General features: G+C 28.3%; 2 protein-coding genes across 5 annotated transcripts in view; one reads left to right on the top strand and one right to left on the bottom strand.

Annotated features, from left to right (window-relative positions):
* The window catches only part of LOC126907722 (uncharacterized), a 56,814-nt gene that overhangs the window by 35,319 nt on the left and 935 nt on the right, over window positions 1-20,560 (bottom strand). The gene's annotated exons all lie outside the window — the stretch shown is intronic.
* Window positions 6,071-16,880, top strand: LOC126907719 (uncharacterized). Of its 4 annotated transcripts, none has more exons than XR_007704596.1 (2): window positions 6,071-6,827; window positions 16,581-16,880. XR_007704596.1 is itself a non-coding variant. In XM_050689222.1 (2 exons), exons 1-2 carry the CDS (start codon window positions 6,570-6,572, stop codon window positions 7,455-7,457), a joined length of 420 nt encoding a protein of 139 aa, XP_050545179.1. In that variant the 5' UTR covers window positions 6,418-6,569; the 3' UTR covers window positions 7,458-7,643. The 4 variants fall into 4 exon arrangements, 2 of the variants coding, with proteins under 2 accessions (XP_050545179.1, XP_050545178.1); XR_007704597.1 differs by lacking the exon at window positions 16,581-16,880 and adding an exon at window positions 12,963-13,167; XM_050689222.1 differs by lacking the exon at window positions 16,581-16,880 and adding an exon at window positions 7,296-7,643 and having other exon boundaries at window positions 6,418-6,827.

Below are 20,560 nucleotides of genomic sequence, written 5' to 3'. Positions count from 1 at the left end.
GGGGTCTTGATAAACATTTTAGATTGTCTAGGTACTACCAAGTACTTCCAGATTTTCCTGTGTTGTTCTCTGCACCAATTCTTGGGTAACGCTTTGAGCGATTGCTCAGTGAGCCCTACCACTGGTTCTGGTCCAACATAGGTGTTCTCTGCTCCTTTCCTGGCTAGAAAGTCAGCATTCTCATTTCCAGTGACACCGTTGTGTCCTGGTACCCACGCTAGTGTAACTTTGTTGAACCTCGATAGTGATTCTAAAGTTTCCCTGCATTCGAGGACCAGCTTTGAATTCACCTGATCGTTACAGAGTGCTTTCAAATTTTTATATTGTAACTTAAGATATTTTTCTTTCATTTGATATAAATATTTTATTTATTGCATTATCATAATCAAAACTATTCTATTTTTGTGTTAAAATGTTGAGTTTTGTATTTTAATCTATTCTAGTAGACCTTATAATGGGGAACACTGATTTTCATAAATATTATATAAATCTAATTGACATAGAATATTAAGTTAAATTTATTTTAATTTTTTTTTCGTTTAAGTCAAAAATATTAATTTTAACATTTGATTAAGCTTAAATTGACACTTTTGTAAAAAAATAAGTATGACTAACATTTGCGAATTCATAAAAACTCATTCACTGTAGCAATGATTTTTTTGCAATTTTTCCTTAATTCTTTTGAGTTAGAATTTTGCTTTTGAATAATACACCAATTTCGTAAAATTAAACACTATCTACAGATTTGCATCAATGCGTTTCTTATGATAATGATTTTAATCACTGGAAATTGGTGAAGGCACACACGGGTTGCGTATTATAAAAAAAATAAAACCATTTTTTATTTTGACTCGTATGGCAACTTACCACCGCCTTTAGAATTACGCTCCTATTTAAAAGGATGTCGTATAAAATTTAATTACACTCGTGTACAAGAATTCAATAGGTTCGTGTGTGGACAAATGTATTTGAAATTTTTACTGGAACGATGCAACTCTTTTTAACGTTATTATTTTAAGGTAACCAGTCTAGAATGATCAGTACCTTTTTACCACCCATTTAATTAGATGGAATGACAGAATTAGCACTTTTAAGTTTACAAGCTTGCCAAATATTAGTGAAATAATTTTTATTTTTTAAAAAATAATTTTTTTCGTGTTTTAACCTATAACGATTACTTTGAAAATTCAGAGTCTGCTAATGAATCCATTATTGATTTAACAATACCAATAGGATCATTCGAGTTAGATATTATACGTAAATATCTCTCAGATGAATTGAAAAAATATAATATTATTTTCAACTTGAAATCCAATGTGAATACATTGAAATCGGAAATGTTTTGCGATAAAACAGTAGATTTCACAGCAAAAAATAACATAGGAGAATTTTTCGGATTCAGTAAAAGAATGTTTGAAGGCGGTATCGTACTCGAATCAGAACAAATGGCTAATATTAACTTACTACTGTGTATAAGCATAGAGTGTGATATTGTTAACGGACGCAAGACGTGTTCTATTTACAAGTAAATCCATTGGTGTCACTCGGTTATAAGATAAAAATCGAAATTAAAGATCAGAACGGAGAGCTTGTCGATGTCAGAGGAAAAAATGTAACGGTTTATGTTCATATTCGATATGAGTATATAATATAACGTTAAAAAGAAACGTTTTCATGAAGTTGACAAAAGTTTAATTTCAAAACTTCCAGAGTTAACAAGGGAGAGTTTGACTACTCTTTTTAATCTTGGTTATACACTTATTAATCGTAATAGAAGACATTCTGAACATACACGAAAACCCGTACTTTGAAGAAAGTATATCAAAATTTCAGAATCATTCGTATCAACCGTTTTTTAATAATGCGCTGTCGAATAACGATGCACTATGAATTGCAATAAAACATCATAATTTGTATACTCTACCCAGCGAATCGTTTCTACACATTGAAGGTGAAGTTGAAAGAAATATAGAAATAGGAAATGGAGAAACTTCCATAAAATTAATAAAAAATGACATTAAATTCCTTTTTGATGAAATTCGTTACAAATTAAAATCTGTTGAAATTGATAAAGTAAGAAATCCTAGTATTACAAGTATGAAAGGTGAAGAGATACATAACCTTTACCGATATCAAAACGCCGGATGGAATGAAAGTTGCACACTTCTTAAAGTAAATATGGGATTTGTGTAAGATCATAATAAAATAATAATAAATTCCCGACAAGAATTAATATTGCATAGATCCAGCGTGTATATAAAATCATTAAAGTGTGAGCGAGCGAATGGTAAAATAAAAATGTCGAAAAAATGTTGAGAATGCCTAAATTAAATTTAGAGGACAGTGTTAGATTGAAACTGTTGAAGACATCAGATTCTCGTAAACCACTTTATATCGTTTTTAGAAGTTGGGAATTATTTGAACATCTATATTTACCACAAACTACAAAACATTCGTGAGCCGTTAAAACATCAACGCATACGGAAAAACCTAGATATGTGATTATAAAATTTCACACTTAATGTAATGACAAAATAACAGCTGATATAAGTCGATTTGATCACTGTTCTTTATCATCGCTCAAAGTATTTTTGAATTCGGAATCATATCCTTACGACAGTTTAAACATTAATTTCAATAACAATAAATATTTAGCATTATATCAGATGTACTCGTCATTTCAAGATAGCTTCTATAATATTGATCCTATTTTGACTAAAGTAGAATTTAAAAATACCGCGTCTATGGTTGTTTTCAATTACTCTAAACAAAATGAAAAAGTTAAGAGCGCTCCCGCTGATGTTCAAATTAAATTCGAAACTGAAATTCCTATACCAGACGATACATCACCATATTGTCTTATACTACATGATAAGATTTTTGAGTATAACGCTATGACTAGTGAAGTACACAAGTTGGTCTAATTTATGACATAAAAAATTAAATATAAGTATAATAATTTTTATTATTTAATTTAAAACAATTACTATTATACATAATTAAGGTATAACTTTTAGTTATTTATGTTTCACAATTATTACATTTAATTATTAAATTTAAATTTATTTACTTTATTGTACATTTTATTACATTTATAAATTTATTTATTACAATTATTATTAAAGTAGTTATTTAACTTTTGTTTCTTCCAGTGTTTTTCTTCATATTCTTTGAACACGAGTAGAGATAATTCAACAGTCTCTCGAGCACATTTTTCGTCATCAAATTCCACATTCCAACTCATAATGTCCTCTGAAATATGATAATAATTTTATTACTTTTTAAACAGGTTAATTTTTTTTTTTTTTTACTACCTTATCATTAATTCAAACATTTTTTCTAAGAAATAAACACTATCTACTGACTTGCATTGAAGAATTATTTAAAAAATGTAATCACTGTTAAATATCACTTATAATTATCCCAAATATTCCCTCTATGCTGGTTTTTTTGAAACTATTTTACTTTACTGTTTCTCCTACATATACATTATAAACTGGAGTTGACTGATAATAAATGATTAATTGTTGAAAATATAATACAAAAAAAAAAAAAAAACCAGCACAGGGGGGTCGTGGCATAGTTGGATCAAGTATAATGATATCTGACATTGATTAAAATCACTATAAAAAAATAATGCTTCGATGCAAATCTTTAGATAGTGTTTAATTTTAAAAAATTGGTGTATTATTCCAATGTGATCTGCTAGTTCCTTATTAATATCTTGATTAAGATAAAGTATGTTGAATAAAAAAGGGATTTTTAAAAAATATTATTACTCATAAAAAATTATGTTGATCCATACACTTTTCAATAAGTTATATTATAAAGTTAAAAATGTAAATTATAAAATCGAGAATTTTCACACAAAAATAGCATTCGATAGCCATTTTCACCATGAAGACAAGTTTAGAGATCAAATTTTTTTTTTTTTAATTAAAGTATATTACATTGCCTTTAATTTAAGATATATATAAAAGTGTCAAATTTTCCGGAACATTTTCAAAAGTTAAGTTGAAAAAGTTAATTTTTTGTAAAAAAGTTGTTATTTTAAATCCCCCTCTGTGGACAGATAAAGGGTCAATTTACAAAAAAAATAGACCAAATGATAAGTAAAGACATCAAGCATCTATATAAAAAAAAATTATATTGATATGTTCATTTTTGAAAAAGTTACGGCACATTTTAGTAAAAAAAATTGAAAAAATTTCGAAAATTAGCGATTTTTAAATTTGTAATTTTTTTGGAGGTTTCCCCCANAAAAAATTGAAAAAATTTCGAAAATTATCGATTTTAAAATTTGTAATTTTTTTAGAGGTTTCCCCCATTTACGGGGAACGGGGGAATTTTTTTCAATTTTTAAGGGTAATGTCTTGGATTAGATACGATTTGTGATCTTTTGACGTATCTTTGAAAGAAATCCGTTCGGTGAGAGCTGAGAAAAAGTGGTAACAGACACAAAAAAAAAAAAACACATCATAGTAAAACCAATACTTTCTCAGCTTCGCATCGAAGCTAATATATATATAAATCATTCGCACGGAAAAAGCGATTAAAAAAAAAAAAATTGTATTATTTTAATTATTTTAACAGATCATAGAAGTTAAGTCATAAAGACAAATATTTTTAACACGCTTATATTAGTTTCACATGTATGTTTGTCGTTAGTCGTTTGTAAGTTTGTAACTCTACGCGGCACGTGTTATTATGTCGCGTATCCCGTCGTGTATGACCTTGAGACTAGACTGTCGTAACGCATTCACCCCACCCCGCTCACCACTCATCACTAACACAATTTTCCTGTATAATTTTATTTTTGGTTTTCGTACCCGTATACGCGTGCGTGTCATTAATTATATATTTATATATAACAAATTTTTATTGTAATTGACACGGCCCCGCGTCATTTTGTTATACACGATGCCCCACGAGTCGTGCCACCTTTATCAGCCATCGCTCTATTTTATGAGTATTTGACACGCCGCGGTGCAAAATCCAGCAAGTGCCGCACAGCCGACGACGTCCCGCCGCTAATGATACCGTAGTCTTCTTCCCATTGTCAAAGTGATGACGTCAACAAACCAATCCGCNAGAATGTGATTGCATGATCCTTTTTTAGAGAAGTTATTAATGGGAATGACTTTTATTACATTGGCATTAGAACTGAAATAAAATATAATTTATAATATATTTTTAAACTTGAAATTTTAATTTAAAATAACATATATTTTATTCCAATTTTGAACAATAGACGCTAATTTTAATTAACACATTCATATTTTAATTAAAATAAATTTTATTAAATTAATTAATTAACTTCTAAAAAACTCGAAAATTAAACGGAATTGAATGTTTAAAAACGTTTAAGTAAAATTAAATATTATCAACTTCACTCTTGAAAATGTTCCAAAAATAACATATCATTAAAGCATATATCAAATAAAATCATGTTATATGTAAGCACTAAGTTAAAATAAATATAGTTTAAAAAAACTAAAAAAAAACACGCTTTTAAAGCACATCGAACTAAAAAGTTAAAAATAATTTTTATAATTAGCTTAAAACAATAATGTACGAAAAGTACTAGTATTATTGTGATAAAAGAGTCGGGCGCTCAAATATACGAAAAATATGGCACAAAGCATCCACGCTTTTATCACAATAATACTAGTACTTTTCGTACATTATTGTTTTAAGCTAATTATAAAAATTATTTTTAACTTTTTAGTTCGATGTGCTTTAAAAGCGTGTTTTTTTTTAGTTTTTTTAAACTATATTTATTTTAACTTAGTGCTTACATATAACATGATTTTATTTGATATATGCTTTAATGATATGTTATTTTTGGAACATTTTCAAGAGTGAAGTTGATAATATTTAATTTTACTTAAACGTTTTTAAACATTCAATTCCGTTTAATTTTCGAGTTTTTTAGAAGTTAATTAATTAATTTAATAAAATTTATTTTAATTAAAATATGAATGTGTTAATTAAAATTAGCGTCTATTGTTCAAAATTGGAATAAAATATATGTTATTTTAAATTAAAATTTCAAGTTTAAAAATATATTATAAATTATATTTTATTTCAGTTCTAATGCCAATGTAATAAAAGTCATTCCCATTAATAACTTCTCTAAAAAAGGATCATGCAATCACATTCTTTGACCATTACAAATGAATTTCAAAAAATTGTTTATAATAAAAATTGGAGAGTTTTTTGATGAAACATATTTACAAGTTTTCTTGAGTATATCTGAAATTTAAAGTGTCCAGTGCGATAACTGATTATCACCACTTAAATTACATTTTTAATATTTTATTACTTGGAATATATATTATAATAATATTATAATTATGAATAAATTTATCATTATATTTTTATATGTAATGTAAAAGTGCAAAAATAATATATTTTTAGAGTTTCATGCCAACAGCTATGTAAATTTTTTTGAATGATCAAATAATAAAGAGAAACAATAAATAATTAATACTTAACTTTCAAAGCTCAGTTTGAAAAATTGTCATTATCGTATAACATCTTTTCTAAAAGATTTTTTTTTATAAAGTATGTTGCATAAATGTTTGTTTTTTTTCATATTGAGTAATATCACTTTTCAATCATTAAAAGGAAATGATTATGTCAACGAAGTGAATGACATGCTTACTCATCCTTACTGGAGATACGGTGTTGAATTTATCAAAATGTATTTAAATACAGAACCACTTTTTTTATTATTTGACGAAAAAGTTGAAAAAATTGATGCTTCCATATTGTTTCCAGACTCCACTACTGAAATTGTTACGAAATATAACTTCCAAGAAAAGGTAATACAGTACCATTTATTATTAAGCTGCTACTATGGATTAGGATTGAAAAACTATGTATACTATGTAAAAGAATTATGTAAATTATGTATAAAAGTAGATCCAAAATCTTGCGAAATTCAATTAAAAAAAAAAATAATAGAATATACTGTGGAACTTATTAAAATGAAAAATTCTTTACTTCATTTTTCTCGATGGTTGGGCGATAAACCTAAATTAACAAACTTAGTTCATAAAGTAATTGATAATCTTCTTATAATATCTCAAAACACAGATACATTAACATCCGATGATACTTTAATTAAACTAAATTTATTATATGAAATGATAAATAAATTTTTCAAAAAGCATATGGAACCAGAAATTGGCAAAAATAAATCGACTAGTGAAATTATTTTAAAAAAAACTATGCAACAACAAAATTTACCATTAGATATTAAAATTTCCTACATTTTAAAATGCTTTCAGGAAAATATAAACTTAAATAGTTATAATAATCGTCAATGTGGTTTTATTTATGATAAAATAACATCTGACTGTATTGGAGTGACAAAATATGTGGAATGTCCAATTACTCCACCTCCGCAATATGATAAAGATGATGATGATTTCTATACATTAAAATTTTAAGTAGAATAATTGAATCGATTATTTCAGAAACTCATTCTGTACAACATGTATTGCATGTATTTTTAGTGAATACTCGTACAGTAATACTTTTTATTAATTTTTTCCTTAACTCGTTTGTATATGCAAATTCTGAAATAAATTTTCAATATTATCGTATTTGATTCTTTAAAACATTATTACTTTATCATAATTAGGATATTATAAAATAAAACTAAAGTTTGATAAAATATACATTTTACTGATGGTAAAAAAAATGTAGAACAAATATTTTGTATTTTATAAAGAATTCAGTTTCATATCCTTTAAGAAGAAAAACCTAAGGTATTTTAAAGTTTAGTATTATCTATTAATTAGTAACTTATTTTTAGGGAATACTCGATGACTGAAAACTCTATAGACATTAATGTGTCTTAAAAACAATCTGGACCCCACTACCCAAACAATTTTTAAGAACAGGTTGATCGGTTTAACATATACCACTCGGTTAATCGCAAAAATAAATACAATATTGGGAAAAAATTTTTTGGTGTTATTTAGTTACATGCATTTCTTGACTTATTAACGACTAATTATATCGTGATAGCGGTAGGTAACGACAACGAGATTTTAGTAAAATAAACTTAGAATAAATTTATATTATTACTATAATTAATATTATATTATTATAATAAAAATAGAAAAAAATAACTACAAGTCTATTTGTAATTAACACTTAGATAAAGGAGTAAAAATATGACCGATGATAATGTTAATCACAGACTGATCAACGCTGCCGTTAAAAAAAAAAAAACAAAACATCACTAAAATAATTTAAATAAAATAAAATTTTTTTTTTTCAACTATTAGGTTCAATAAAATTTGACCGAATAGTTATAAATAACGCCGAAGAGACGAATATTAATTACTACCGATATATTAGCTCAATACGCCTGATACCGAATAGTGTCCGAATATAAATTCATTTTTACTTTATTATATAGCTAAGGGTAAGCCTAATATATACATCTTAGAATAGTTAAAAATTTTAAAGAAAGAGTAACAAAACCAAGCACAATATAGGAGCAATATAGTTGTATAACGTATTTTTCCGCTAGGATCCTAGCAGCTGGCTATGCTGTTCCTGAAAGGGACTATGCTGGCCCTGTATATTTTTATATCATTAGAGGCACCTAGTCCATAGAACGCCTAGTTGTGCTCCACACTAAATTACTGTCTTGCCTTAAGCCTGTTTACAGTTACTATGGGAACAGGTTAGAGGGGTCGTCTGGTGGGATGCCGGCTAACCGCATATCCATCCAATAAATGACGCGTAGAGAATAATTAAATAACTGCATATATTAAAGATACTTCAATCTCAAATCTTGGTGGCGTGCAAGAGCACAAGGGTGCAACAAACAAATAATAAAAATAACGGCGTACATTTACCGAACAATTGACCGGATAAGCAAAAGCGCTTGCTGTAAACAATGGCGCACAAAAACATTCACTCTGTAACGTGACAAAAGCATCTATTTATTTTTTTTTGTCTATTTGTATATATATATATATTTGTGTTGAGCTGAATGCGGACTGTGACGGCGTTTGTCGGTAAAATTATCATGATAAGATGTTGTGATTTGTTTATGCGCGTGCGAGATAGTCAGCTGTGTACTACTTCAGACCGGTTCATGGACGGCATTTGTGTGTACATTCAGCCCGCTCCTTTCCTATCTTGAACGTCATTTGCACTGCTCACCGCATATATTGTCGCCATATGATTTAAATTGTTTTTAATAATTTCCAGCACTGGGTATTTAGTTATTTTTTGACCCCTACTCTAAAGGCTAGCCGTTTGGTCGCCAACGGACCGCCGGGTCAAACGTCGGACGGGTTGTCGGAAATTAGCCATCATCGGAACTGGTCGTCGCTAATTTTCGTCCACAGCAGTTTTTTTTTGTTGTGTGCGCTGCAACTGTTAATTTTGTATATATAGTTTCGCGAGTGTCCGCTATGTTGTGATTATGTAATTTTTTTATATTGGCGTCGGCTAAACCTGCCTCCATATTCGTTAGTCCTTCGGGGCTGGTAATGTATAGTTTATTATATAATGTTTTGAGCCAGTTATATTTTAGTGCGCCGTGCCATAAGTACGTGTGGCGAATTTTTTTTATATTTTTTTATATAGTTTTTTTTTGTAGGTGTCCCTATATTTTTTTATTTAGGTCCCTCAACATGGCAGGCGTGTTCCAATACCACCTGTCATGTTATATATGTTTTATTATAGGTTTTATATGATGTTTTATGAGTGATATGTATATATTATTGGTACAATGTGGTGACGTAGTGCATTTTATTCCGGGGTGTCCCAACGTCTTGCAAGCTAAGCCTAACTGCCAGAAACCAGTCGCTTACTTGGGACATATACCCGCCGTGCTTAGCGGCAATGCTGCGATTAATAGCCGGCGGGTACCCGAAGACGTTCATCGTATTCTCTAATAATAAAAGTGTAGGTGTAACTATTTTTTCATTAATATCTATTTTTTTTTTCTTTCTTTTTCCCCTTTAATTTGTAGACGAGGTTTTTTGACCATTCGGTTTTTTGCCTCGTAGTAACTTAATTTTTTTTTGTTTTTTTGTTTTACTTAATAAAGTCCCCTTAATTTAACTTAACCATCATCTTTTTCTTCTTTTTTGAGTGTTCCATCTTCAATGGACTCGTGTATTTTTTTTTCTCCTTTCAAAAATCAACTCCCCTAGTTTATAAGGTACGGGCAACGGCCTTGTATAAGGTCATCCCTGATCTATATGGTTATGTGACAACTGTCACGAGGTTTTGGTGTACATCTACTATCAACGACTCAACGGACATCAACTTTAATATTTATTAATTATATATTTTTTTCTAATTGTTTTTTTAATATAAAAAAGTTAATTTTTTTTTTAAAATCCTACTGTGGTCCGACAATATACTGTCTCGCCCAGTAGGTTGGCGACCCTTTACTTATAACTTTGTAAAACGCCATGAAAGTTACAAATTTTTCGTTGAGGCCAATTAATTTGATTTTTATATATTTGTAACCTTTCAAATTATTGATTTACGACGATGAACAGTAAACGGCTGACAATTGACATGTATACCGTCGATTTGCTATGCTGGGTGGGCAAACTGGTGAGTAAATCAAAGACGCTAGAGATCAGCTGTCATCCGATATAATATAATCCACGGTGTTTGTGACAACTGGTCCACTAGGTCTTTGCTTAAGGGCGCTCATTAACAAACAGTGCTGTTAGACGTTTTGTGACTAATAAAATACGACCACTCAATTAATAACGATAACAAGTGTTTATTCCTATATAAATGTTATGCATAATTATAACTTGACTGGATCTCAAGAGATGTTGGCTGGTAATCCAAGTGAGGTGAGTCGATAGTGGCGAGCGTGCACATAACTCCATTAATAATAATTATAATGATCACAATAACGATAAGTTATATGTATAAGAATCAGTTTCTACAATAGTGGTAATATGTTGACTGACTTCGACGTATTTTGAATTAATTAAAATAAGCATGTAATCAGTTCTGTTTAAACCCGGGTGTCGCATAGTCATAGTTAGGTTGTATAGATGTTTGTCACTAGGAACTAGTGTAGTCGTTAAGTGTTTATGTTGGTGAAAGACGAGTAATCTGTCTATAACAGTTTGAAACAGTATATATACATAATATCTGACAGTAATTAACATCACTATCATAAAAATCGCTTTCATGCATCTCTGTAAATTTTACAATAATTTGTATATCTGTAATTTTACTCAACTATTAAACTATTTTTATTTTAACTGTCGATTTCTCATACTAAAACAATCTTTGGATAACACTTTTTTTAATTATTGTAGTTCATTTTAAAAGCNGATCGCTTTCATGCGTCTCTGTAAATTTTACAATAATTTGTATATCTGTAATTTTACTCAACTATTAAACTATTTTTTATTTTAACTGTCGATTTCTCATACTAAAACAATCTTTGGATAACACTTTTTTTAATTATTGTAGTTCATTTTAAAAGCTTTATTTTGATGTGGGTAAAAAAAGGCAAAGCAGACGTCCCAAAATATTTTCAAAAATGGAATTGAAAGCAAAATTTTTTCATACATAGATGGTCTTTTACAAACTCTTCCTGTATATAGAATTTTCATTAAATGTACAACAAAATAAAGCTTATTATCTTAGTATACTCTATTAAAATTTAATTAGGATAAGCGATTTAAAAAATTGTAGTAGTATTTTAATACTACATTTTAATGTAGAAAATTCATTTTTAATGGTAGCATAAGTTTGAGATATTTTTTTTATTTCTAAAATAACATGTTTTTTTTTAACTATGGTAGACATTTGCATAAAGAAGATTGGTCATCTAGACAATTTTTTTGTTTAATTTATAATACGTAACATAAGCTTTAATTTGATATATGTTTAAAGGAGGTAGTATTTCCGGAACATTTACAGAAGTTATGTTTAAAAAGTTCAGTTTTGTAAAAAAATTGCTATTTAAAACCCCCTCTTGTGGGTAGGTAAAGGGTCAGATTATTATAAAATTGATATCAAATGAAAGGGAAACACATAAGGTGTTAATATAAAATAAATTATTTTGTTTTGTTGATTTTTCAAAAAATTATGGCAGTTTTAAGTACCAATACAACATCTTTTGTTTAATTTTGATGGTCATTTGCACATAAAATATAGGTAATTTTTTTTTTTAAGTTTTTAACTTATAGTACATAATGTAAGCTTTTATTTAATATATGCTTAAAGGACGCAGTATTTCCGAAACATTTTCAGAAATTAAGTAGAAAAAGTTCTACTTTTTATACGTATGTTTCAAGTTTTGAACGTCCGCTGTATAAGGGAAAATTGCCCGATTCGAAAAATAGTATGTCGGATAATAGGAGTATAATAATGTATTTAGAAACGGAAATTTGTGTTCTGTTAATAATTAAAATTATATAATGGTAATTATAGGTATAAAAAAAGTTAAATATCTATAACTAATACTTAATGCGTAAAGATTTTAATACTTCTATCCTTTTCTGATGTGCATAGATCAACGTTTGATAACGTAAAATAAATACAAATACAAATTTATAATTTAACCATGAAGAAACATAAAGAAGAGATTTGACTACCAAATTATTTCTTAAAATAATTTCTATAAAATGCCTATCTTTTATTTTTTTTAAATCATTATTGGTAATTCTTTAAAACTGTTATTTTTAATAGTATATTATTTTGTTCTAACTAATCCCTAAAAAGTTAATAAAGATGTAACGAAAAATAATCTGTAAATCATAGGATTTGTCAAAACATGGTGGAACAAACTGTATATTATAATAGTTTGAGATAACTATAATAATTAGTTATATAGTTATAGTAGCTTCATCCGAACATTAACTATTAATGTTCTAATCTACTCAGATAGAATTACATAATACATTATAAAGGCTAAGTTAATGTCATTTTTATTTTAGTGTTTCTTGATTGGTTGAGAAATAAGTACAAATTGTTGATTAGGTCATTGGAAAAAGATAAGGACTGTTCGATTTGTCAGAAAATGTTTTAATAAAATCATTATTTTTAATAAAAATTGTTATTTTTCAATTAAACAATATACATTGTATAAAAAGGCGACTCTATTTCGTACACCTAGTAATTTAAATTGAATAATTTAAGACATTTTTCCTGGTCATATTTTCTCATTACATGATCATTTTTGTAAAATATAAAGGTCATCAGTTATTACGCAATAATTTTTTTTTTCAATTAGTGCACTTGATTAAACAATGTTATTTTGAAATGAATTTGTATTAATGTTTAATCAAGTATTATTTATTACTCAAATTGAATTATTAAGACAATAAATTACTTATAATTCAGAAATACTTTTCTGTTTTATTATTTATTTAGTTAGCAACTCAATTTAAAAAACTTAAAAAAATTATTTTTAGACTATTATTATTATCATACATTAATGTTTTACCTGAATTATATGTATTTATGCAGCTTACTTACACTTATATTTTTATTTATTTATGGTCATACACGTTTAGCTCTGTTATGCTAAGCTGAGAAGGTATTATTATCATGAGTTTACTTACAAATTTTCTGTGTTAAAAATATCATAAAAATTAAGATTTTTGTACCATTATTATACGAATTGTCTACAAAAAAATTTTCTAGAAAAGTTTTTACAAATTAGTATCTATTGTAGATACTAATATATTATATTTAGCGCTAAATACACTTTTGATATACCCTCGTTACAGCGTCGACTTCGCTTAATTGTAGATGTAACCAACATAATCTTTTCTGACCTGTAAAAAAAAATTACTGTATACAGGACAGTGACAAATAACTCATAACGGGCTGTGAACGTTTCGCTTTATATCGAAACACAGTATCACAATTAATGTAAATATAAATATACACATACCGTCGCGGCCCATCAAAATCCAATATTAACACCGAACATATCAGTTGGCCCCACTGTATCGTACTATCAAAATATACGCCATCAGGTGGTGGTCAACATATGTGCCGGCATGATAGCGGGCCCTCCCATGTGTTCTTTCATCATATATATTTTGTTAGTGACAAAAAAAAAAGGAGTTCTAAATTTTCTTGCTTTTTTCGGCAAGCGAATTTTATTAATCACCGCATTTGGCGGTTAGTTTGTTACAAGACACTAGGTTGTATCACCTCAATATATTTTGTATTGTAATTAAATTGAATAGTTATTTTATTTGTATAGTGTAAATTGGGGACGCCTAATGTTTTTTTTATATGTTAAGAAAATCATATAGGATAATAAAATTTGGTCTATATTATTTCTGTTTGTTTAAGTACTTTACAGTCATACAGGCCAACTTTCTTTTTAGAACCCTGGTAACAAATAACGTAGTTGCATTAAATAAGATGTGGACTACTATAATAAACGACGTGGTATAATGATGAATTAAAAGATTCATTAAAGATGACTTTTTTGATAATAGAATCAGATGTTTGTCATGATATATGTCAGTAAACTAGAGATGACTGCCAAACCGAATATGCCGTGTTCGATGTATGAAGCCCATTGTGCCAATTTAGTTCCTCGGCAGCAAGCTGAGAGAATGGGTACTTAATCATATTATCCATTAATCAACTGCATTCACACCAGCAAGTTTATTTGACAATCAAGAAGAAACACCCCTCATAAATAGTGTAATTAAATTTCCTCCATGTACGACAGTGTCTCAAGAGCGGAAACTTGTTATAGCTCGCAAAGTTCAGTGTTCGACAGCTGAACAGCGTAAGCGGTGACATGATCGCAAAGGTACCGAGGTATCTTTCAGTATTGACGATCAAGTTCTAGTGTGAACTCATACACTGACCTTTGGAATTGACAAGCTGATTGGAAAATTCTTTATGCTTTATGATGATCCCTATTTGGTTTCTGAATATAAAGAAAATAATTCGTATGTGGTAACTTGTCCGCTGTCTGGACGTATCAAAGTCACGTTTAATGTTATTTTTCTTAGAAAATATAAGTCGGCTGATGCCATTAGCTAATTTCTTTTTTTGTTTCTAGTCATCTAAGGTACCCTTTTTTCTTACACTTACTCTCTTTTGAGAAGTTTTGTAGTTGTTGGATACACATCGGTCGAATATGCTGTCAAGAAAATGAGTTGATGATAATTCATGTTATCGTAATACTTCATCGAGTTGTTTTCGGTCTTCTCTCTATGTCAGCATTGTCGCCGTCAACTTAGAACTTCTTCCGCTCTAAGCTCTATGGCGATTGTGAGCCAGTAGTTTTGTATTCGTTTTACTATAAAACTAAATATCACCTGTGCGATCAGTTTATCGCCTTTGGGTCTATATATTTTCTGAGATACATCACAATACCATTCACAGCATATTGTACACATTGGTCAGCTACTTGCATTCCACATCAATTGATCCTTTCAATATTCAACGTTATCATCAGCCGTTTCATTTAGCCGATAAGTATAATAATGCTTGTTCATCTATCTTTCTAAGATTCACTTGTATAATTTATTATTTGTTTATATCATCGCCCTAGTGGCATTAGTATTAAGTGTCCCTCCCATCCACATTGGTGTATATAAGATTTTATATTACTTGCATAATACATTTAATTGTTATAATTATATTTTGTAAAATTCATTCTACATTCAAACATACAGTCCACTCACCATATTCCTTATCCTCGACATAGCTAAAAACTTAAGAAAAAACAAAACGACGAACGTTAACGAACCCGCGTGAATACCACCGAACGATGCGTTCATACAGTATTTATCATAAAAAATTTTTTTGGAGATTCCCCCATTTTAACTATGAACACAAAATTCAGTCCAAATTTTTTTTTTTCGTAATAAGTTACATAACATTAGCTTTAATTTAAGATTTTGTAACGTGACAAAATGTGAATTCTATGGTATAGATAGATTTACTGTTTTGCTAATGGGCGCGCGTACGTTATATCCAGCCGTGTAATCAGAAAACTGTACTGTTGCTGTCAAGGTGAACGCTATACACACAATATTCTTTATCAGTTTAATAATCGTTCCCTATATGACACATACACTGGCCACCCACTGTGAATACCTGTATAATTTTAATATTGTTCATACTTTTATCTTTTTTATATTTTGTAAATTGTTAAGCCGATACCCTCTCCCAAACGTAATCGTCGTCGTCGTTGTGTCTCGCTCGGTGGTGTAACAAACGTTGACTCTCTTCCTTTTGAACCACCGATGAAGTATTTTGTTGCTGTGTGCGTACAGCCAACATAAATTTTTTTTCGTGTGTGTCGTTTTGTAAAATTATGTATTAACTTTTGTAAGGCGTCGGTCATTTTTTGGAGCCGAGATCCCCATCTTCGGATGAGTCCGATCCAGGTTTGGGTATCGTATTGCTTTTATTTAATGTAATGTGTTGAGCCTTTTCTGTTTTATATTTATTTTTTTTATGAAATGTATATAAACTTTAGCTAGTATTGATATTTATAAGGTTATTGGTCAGTAATGTGTCATGTATATTTAATACATATATATATATATATATATATATTATTCCAACAGTGCCCAAGTAAGATCCGGCTGGCCCTATTACAAAAATTATCCGCCACGCCCAGAGTACACAGACTTGTTCCGATGCGGAAGATACTTCACGTGTAATGTTTATAAGTTTTTTTTTGTCTTAATAATTGTTTTTTTTTCTCTTGTCCCTTCATTTTCAGAGTCGTTTTTGCCTTCGGGTTTTGTCCACTATTAACTTAACTGTAATAATTTAATAAAGTCTCCTTAATTTTCTTAATCAACAAAAATCTTTTTATTGCATGAATATCTTCAATATTCACGTGTATCTTATTTTTTTAACCTTTAAATAATTCTCTCTAGTTTTAAGGTAACGGTCCTCGACATACTAAAGTATGTCCACCACTGGTGACATCAAACAAACATATTTTGTTGTATTTACAAGGTATCAGTGTATTATAGTCTACAACAACACTTAATATTTTAGTATATATATATATATATATATATAATTTTTTATTCGACGATCCACTTTGTTTCATCATAGTGTATATTATTTCATTTAATATTATTGGTTTACTTATTGTTTATTTTTTTTTAATCCACTTATGGTCCGGGTGTTGTTTCTTTATTATGATCAAGACCCTCGCCTAAGTGGTTGGCGGCCTAATTTTCCTTTTGCAAGGGAGCCATGAGGGTGGCGACTCCACAATCCATTGCGTGGCCCAAGTCGTCACCTCTCAATATAATAAAAGTGTTAAAAGTGTAGTTATTTTAGTTAAAGTAAATCATTAAAATTAATTCAGTTTAAATTTCAATTGCAGAATCTTTTTAAATACCAAAAGTATCTAGGAAATTATTACTATTATTTCTATTTAAGTCAAACCAAACCAATCTATTATGATAAAAATACAACAAAATATTGAGTTTTTCTGATAAATTTACTATAAATAGTAATTATAAAATTGGCTGAATGTATATTAATCTTAACAATTTCATTTTTTGCAAGTTGAGCTAAAAGTTATGGTGATAAATTCATTTTTTTATTATAAACTTTCACAAAAATCAACTTTAAAGTATTAAAAAAATAGGTTAAATATGTCATTATTTTTCTTATTTTTAACAAATTAATAATCAAAATCAGTATTAATTTAAAACAATTTTTATTTGTTCTGAATTATTTTTTTTTTATATGTAAATATTTATTTTTTAATAATAATTAATAATATTAAAACTTAAAAATGATAGAAAAAGTCTAATTGCACATTTGAAAACATCGCGAAATGTTGATTTAGAAAAGTATATTTTTGTTTCTGATGAATGTTCCTTGTAGTCTAGTGTATTTATTCATAAGTAACAAAATTTTTTTATTAAAAAATATTGCATCAAGTTCTTTAAATTTTTATACGCGTTAAAAGTAAAGAAATATACAACTACTTTATCATTTTTATAAATTATCCGTAAAAATTACAATATTAAATTATTGAATATCAATTTCACTCTAAATTTAATTACTATAATTATTATTAATTCCTATATTATAATTATAAATCAAATAACTAATCGGTATAAAATTAAGAGAATAAGAGTTATTGTTGCTTTTGAAATAATCTACCAATTTCTTAAAATTAAACACTATCTACAGATTTACATCGATGCGTTTCTTATGATAGTGATTTTAATCAATGTCAGATATCATCTATACTTGTCCCAACGATGCCACGTCCATACTGTGCCGCGACTCCACTGTGCTACTGTTTTTTTTGTTTTTAATTTATTTGTTTATTAATTAATATTATATATTTTTTCTTCGTGCTGTGAAAATAAATATCAATCAATAATTTAATAATTTTTTTCTTGAATTCTTAAAGCAAGTCCAACTTTAAATTTATTAAATAGTAAGCATTTATTGTGATCTTCTCTACTCTAGCCTCAAAACTATGTCTTTACTTTAAGAGTATTGTACAAGCATACAAAGCTAAAAATTCCAATCAAGTGAGGTGACAGTGATGGGATCGCCGCTTTTCAAAAAAGTTCTATCTACATTGAATGTACAGTTACACTTTTTTTTATTTTTTGTTATTGTATACCTAAATAGAGAAAAACGACTTTAAAAATCTAAACTAACTAAAATAATTTTATACTCCTACAAGTGTAGCGTCTTATTGCCAGGTTGGTGGTAACGAGTGTGTCTTAAGCACTAGAAGAACAAGTTCGATTCCCGTGAGCCAACTCATTCACTTTTTTCCTAATTTTTTGTTTCGATCTGAAAGTGAGAAGGTATTAATTTTACTATGAGTTTTTTTTTATGTCTGTTACCACTCAATCTCAGCTCTCACTTGATCGATTTTGATGAACAATATGTCAAAATAACACAAATTGTATCTAGTCGAAGACATTACCCTAAAAAATTGAAAAAAAATTTCTTCGTTCCCCGTAAATGGAGGAAATCCTCCAAAAAGTTACAATTTTAAAATTGGTAATTTTCAACATTTATTCTTAAGATTGTCATAACTGTTTACTGGGTAGCGCTATAGAGGGAAATTTTCAAAATGTGTTCGAGTTTAACATTCCCAATATTCAAATTAAAATCTACGGTGATTAATTATATCACTTTAACGTTACTTTACAGAAAGCAAACTTCACCGAATATAAATTAAAAATTACTGAACTTTATTTAAAGGAATTATGGTTTTTATACTAGAATGAAAACCTATATATAACAACAATGGATGGAGGGAAGAAATAATATTTCAAAGTACACATGAATAAATTGGGATGATATCAAGAGACATACCGATTAATACGTTTATTTAAATGTTGATGGAGGCGCTATATTAAATTATTTGTTATTTGTTAAATTGCTTCACTAATAATTATTAGTAATATTATATAATAATTATAATAATAAAGATTATAATCAACACACACCAAACGATCATCTTTTATTTTGATAAGGGAAGCATCTAAGAAGTAAAAAAAGGCACAAAGTGAGACGCCCCAACAAACATACATTACAGAGTTCAATTTTTTTTTTATTCAAATGTATATAAAAGTTTCAGTACTTCCGAAACATTTTCAAAAGTGAAGTTGAAAAAGAGGACATTTTGAAACCCCCCTGTGGACAGGTTAAGGGTGAAATGTTCACAAAAATATATCAAATATTAGGTAAATACCTAAGGTATCTATAAAAAAAATATTATAATAATTTCTTCATTTTAAAAAAAGTTATGGCAGTTTTAAGAAAAAAAAAAATAAAAAAATGTCAAAAATTACTGATTTTTAAAATACAGTTAATTTAATACATAAGATACAGTTTGTAATCTTTTGACGTATTGTTCATCAAAATCGATCCAGCGAGAGCTGAAAATGAGCGTTCAGACACAAAAAAAAAACACATCATAGTAAAATTAATACCTTCTTAGCTTCGCATCGAAGCTAAAATTGTGTATAATACCTGTATTTTTTAAGATTTTACGTAAGACATAGTTAGCGGATCACCCAACTTGTATATCAATCTAAACAAAACCATTTTTTGATCTTTATAACATTTTCCACTTAATATTAATCAATTTAACTTAATAGATATTAATTTAAAACTTCTAAGTTAAACTAAAAAAGTATTAAAAGTTCAACATGTTTAAATTATAGACTATTATAAAAATCGTCTTTAACCCTTAAGTAAGCGCGTACCTATGTTTAACGTTCATTTTTTTAAATTCAAAGAAATTATTTGTTACCATATGATATATAAATATGGATAAAAATTAAAATTAAAAAATAAAAATAAGTGGGGTCGCGGCATAGTAGAGACATTGCATAGTAGGGTCCAGTATAGATTTAATCTGACAGTGATTAAAATCACTATCATAAGAAACGCTTCGATGCAAATCTGTAGATAGTGTTTAATTTTAAAAAATTGATGGATAATTGCAAAAGCAACATCAACTTCTATTAAAATAAAATACAAAACCCATAATTATCATACAAAAATAGTATATTTTTCAATATGGTAGCCATTTGCG

This window comes from Daktulosphaira vitifoliae, unplaced genomic scaffold, assembly GCF_025091365.1.
Source record: "Daktulosphaira vitifoliae isolate Bord-2020 unplaced genomic scaffold, ASM2509136v1 Scaffold_5, whole genome shotgun sequence".
Taxonomy (NCBI): Eukaryota; Metazoa; Arthropoda; class Insecta; order Hemiptera; family Phylloxeridae; genus Daktulosphaira; species Daktulosphaira vitifoliae.
Note: the sequence above shows the minus strand (reverse complement) of the source record. Positions and strands in the feature narration are given on the sequence as shown.

Coding starts and splice junctions, on each gene's coding strand:
- LOC126907719 (XM_050689221.1), top strand. CDS start 6,660: ATGCTTACTCATCCTTACTGGAGATACGGTGTTGAATTTATCAAAATG.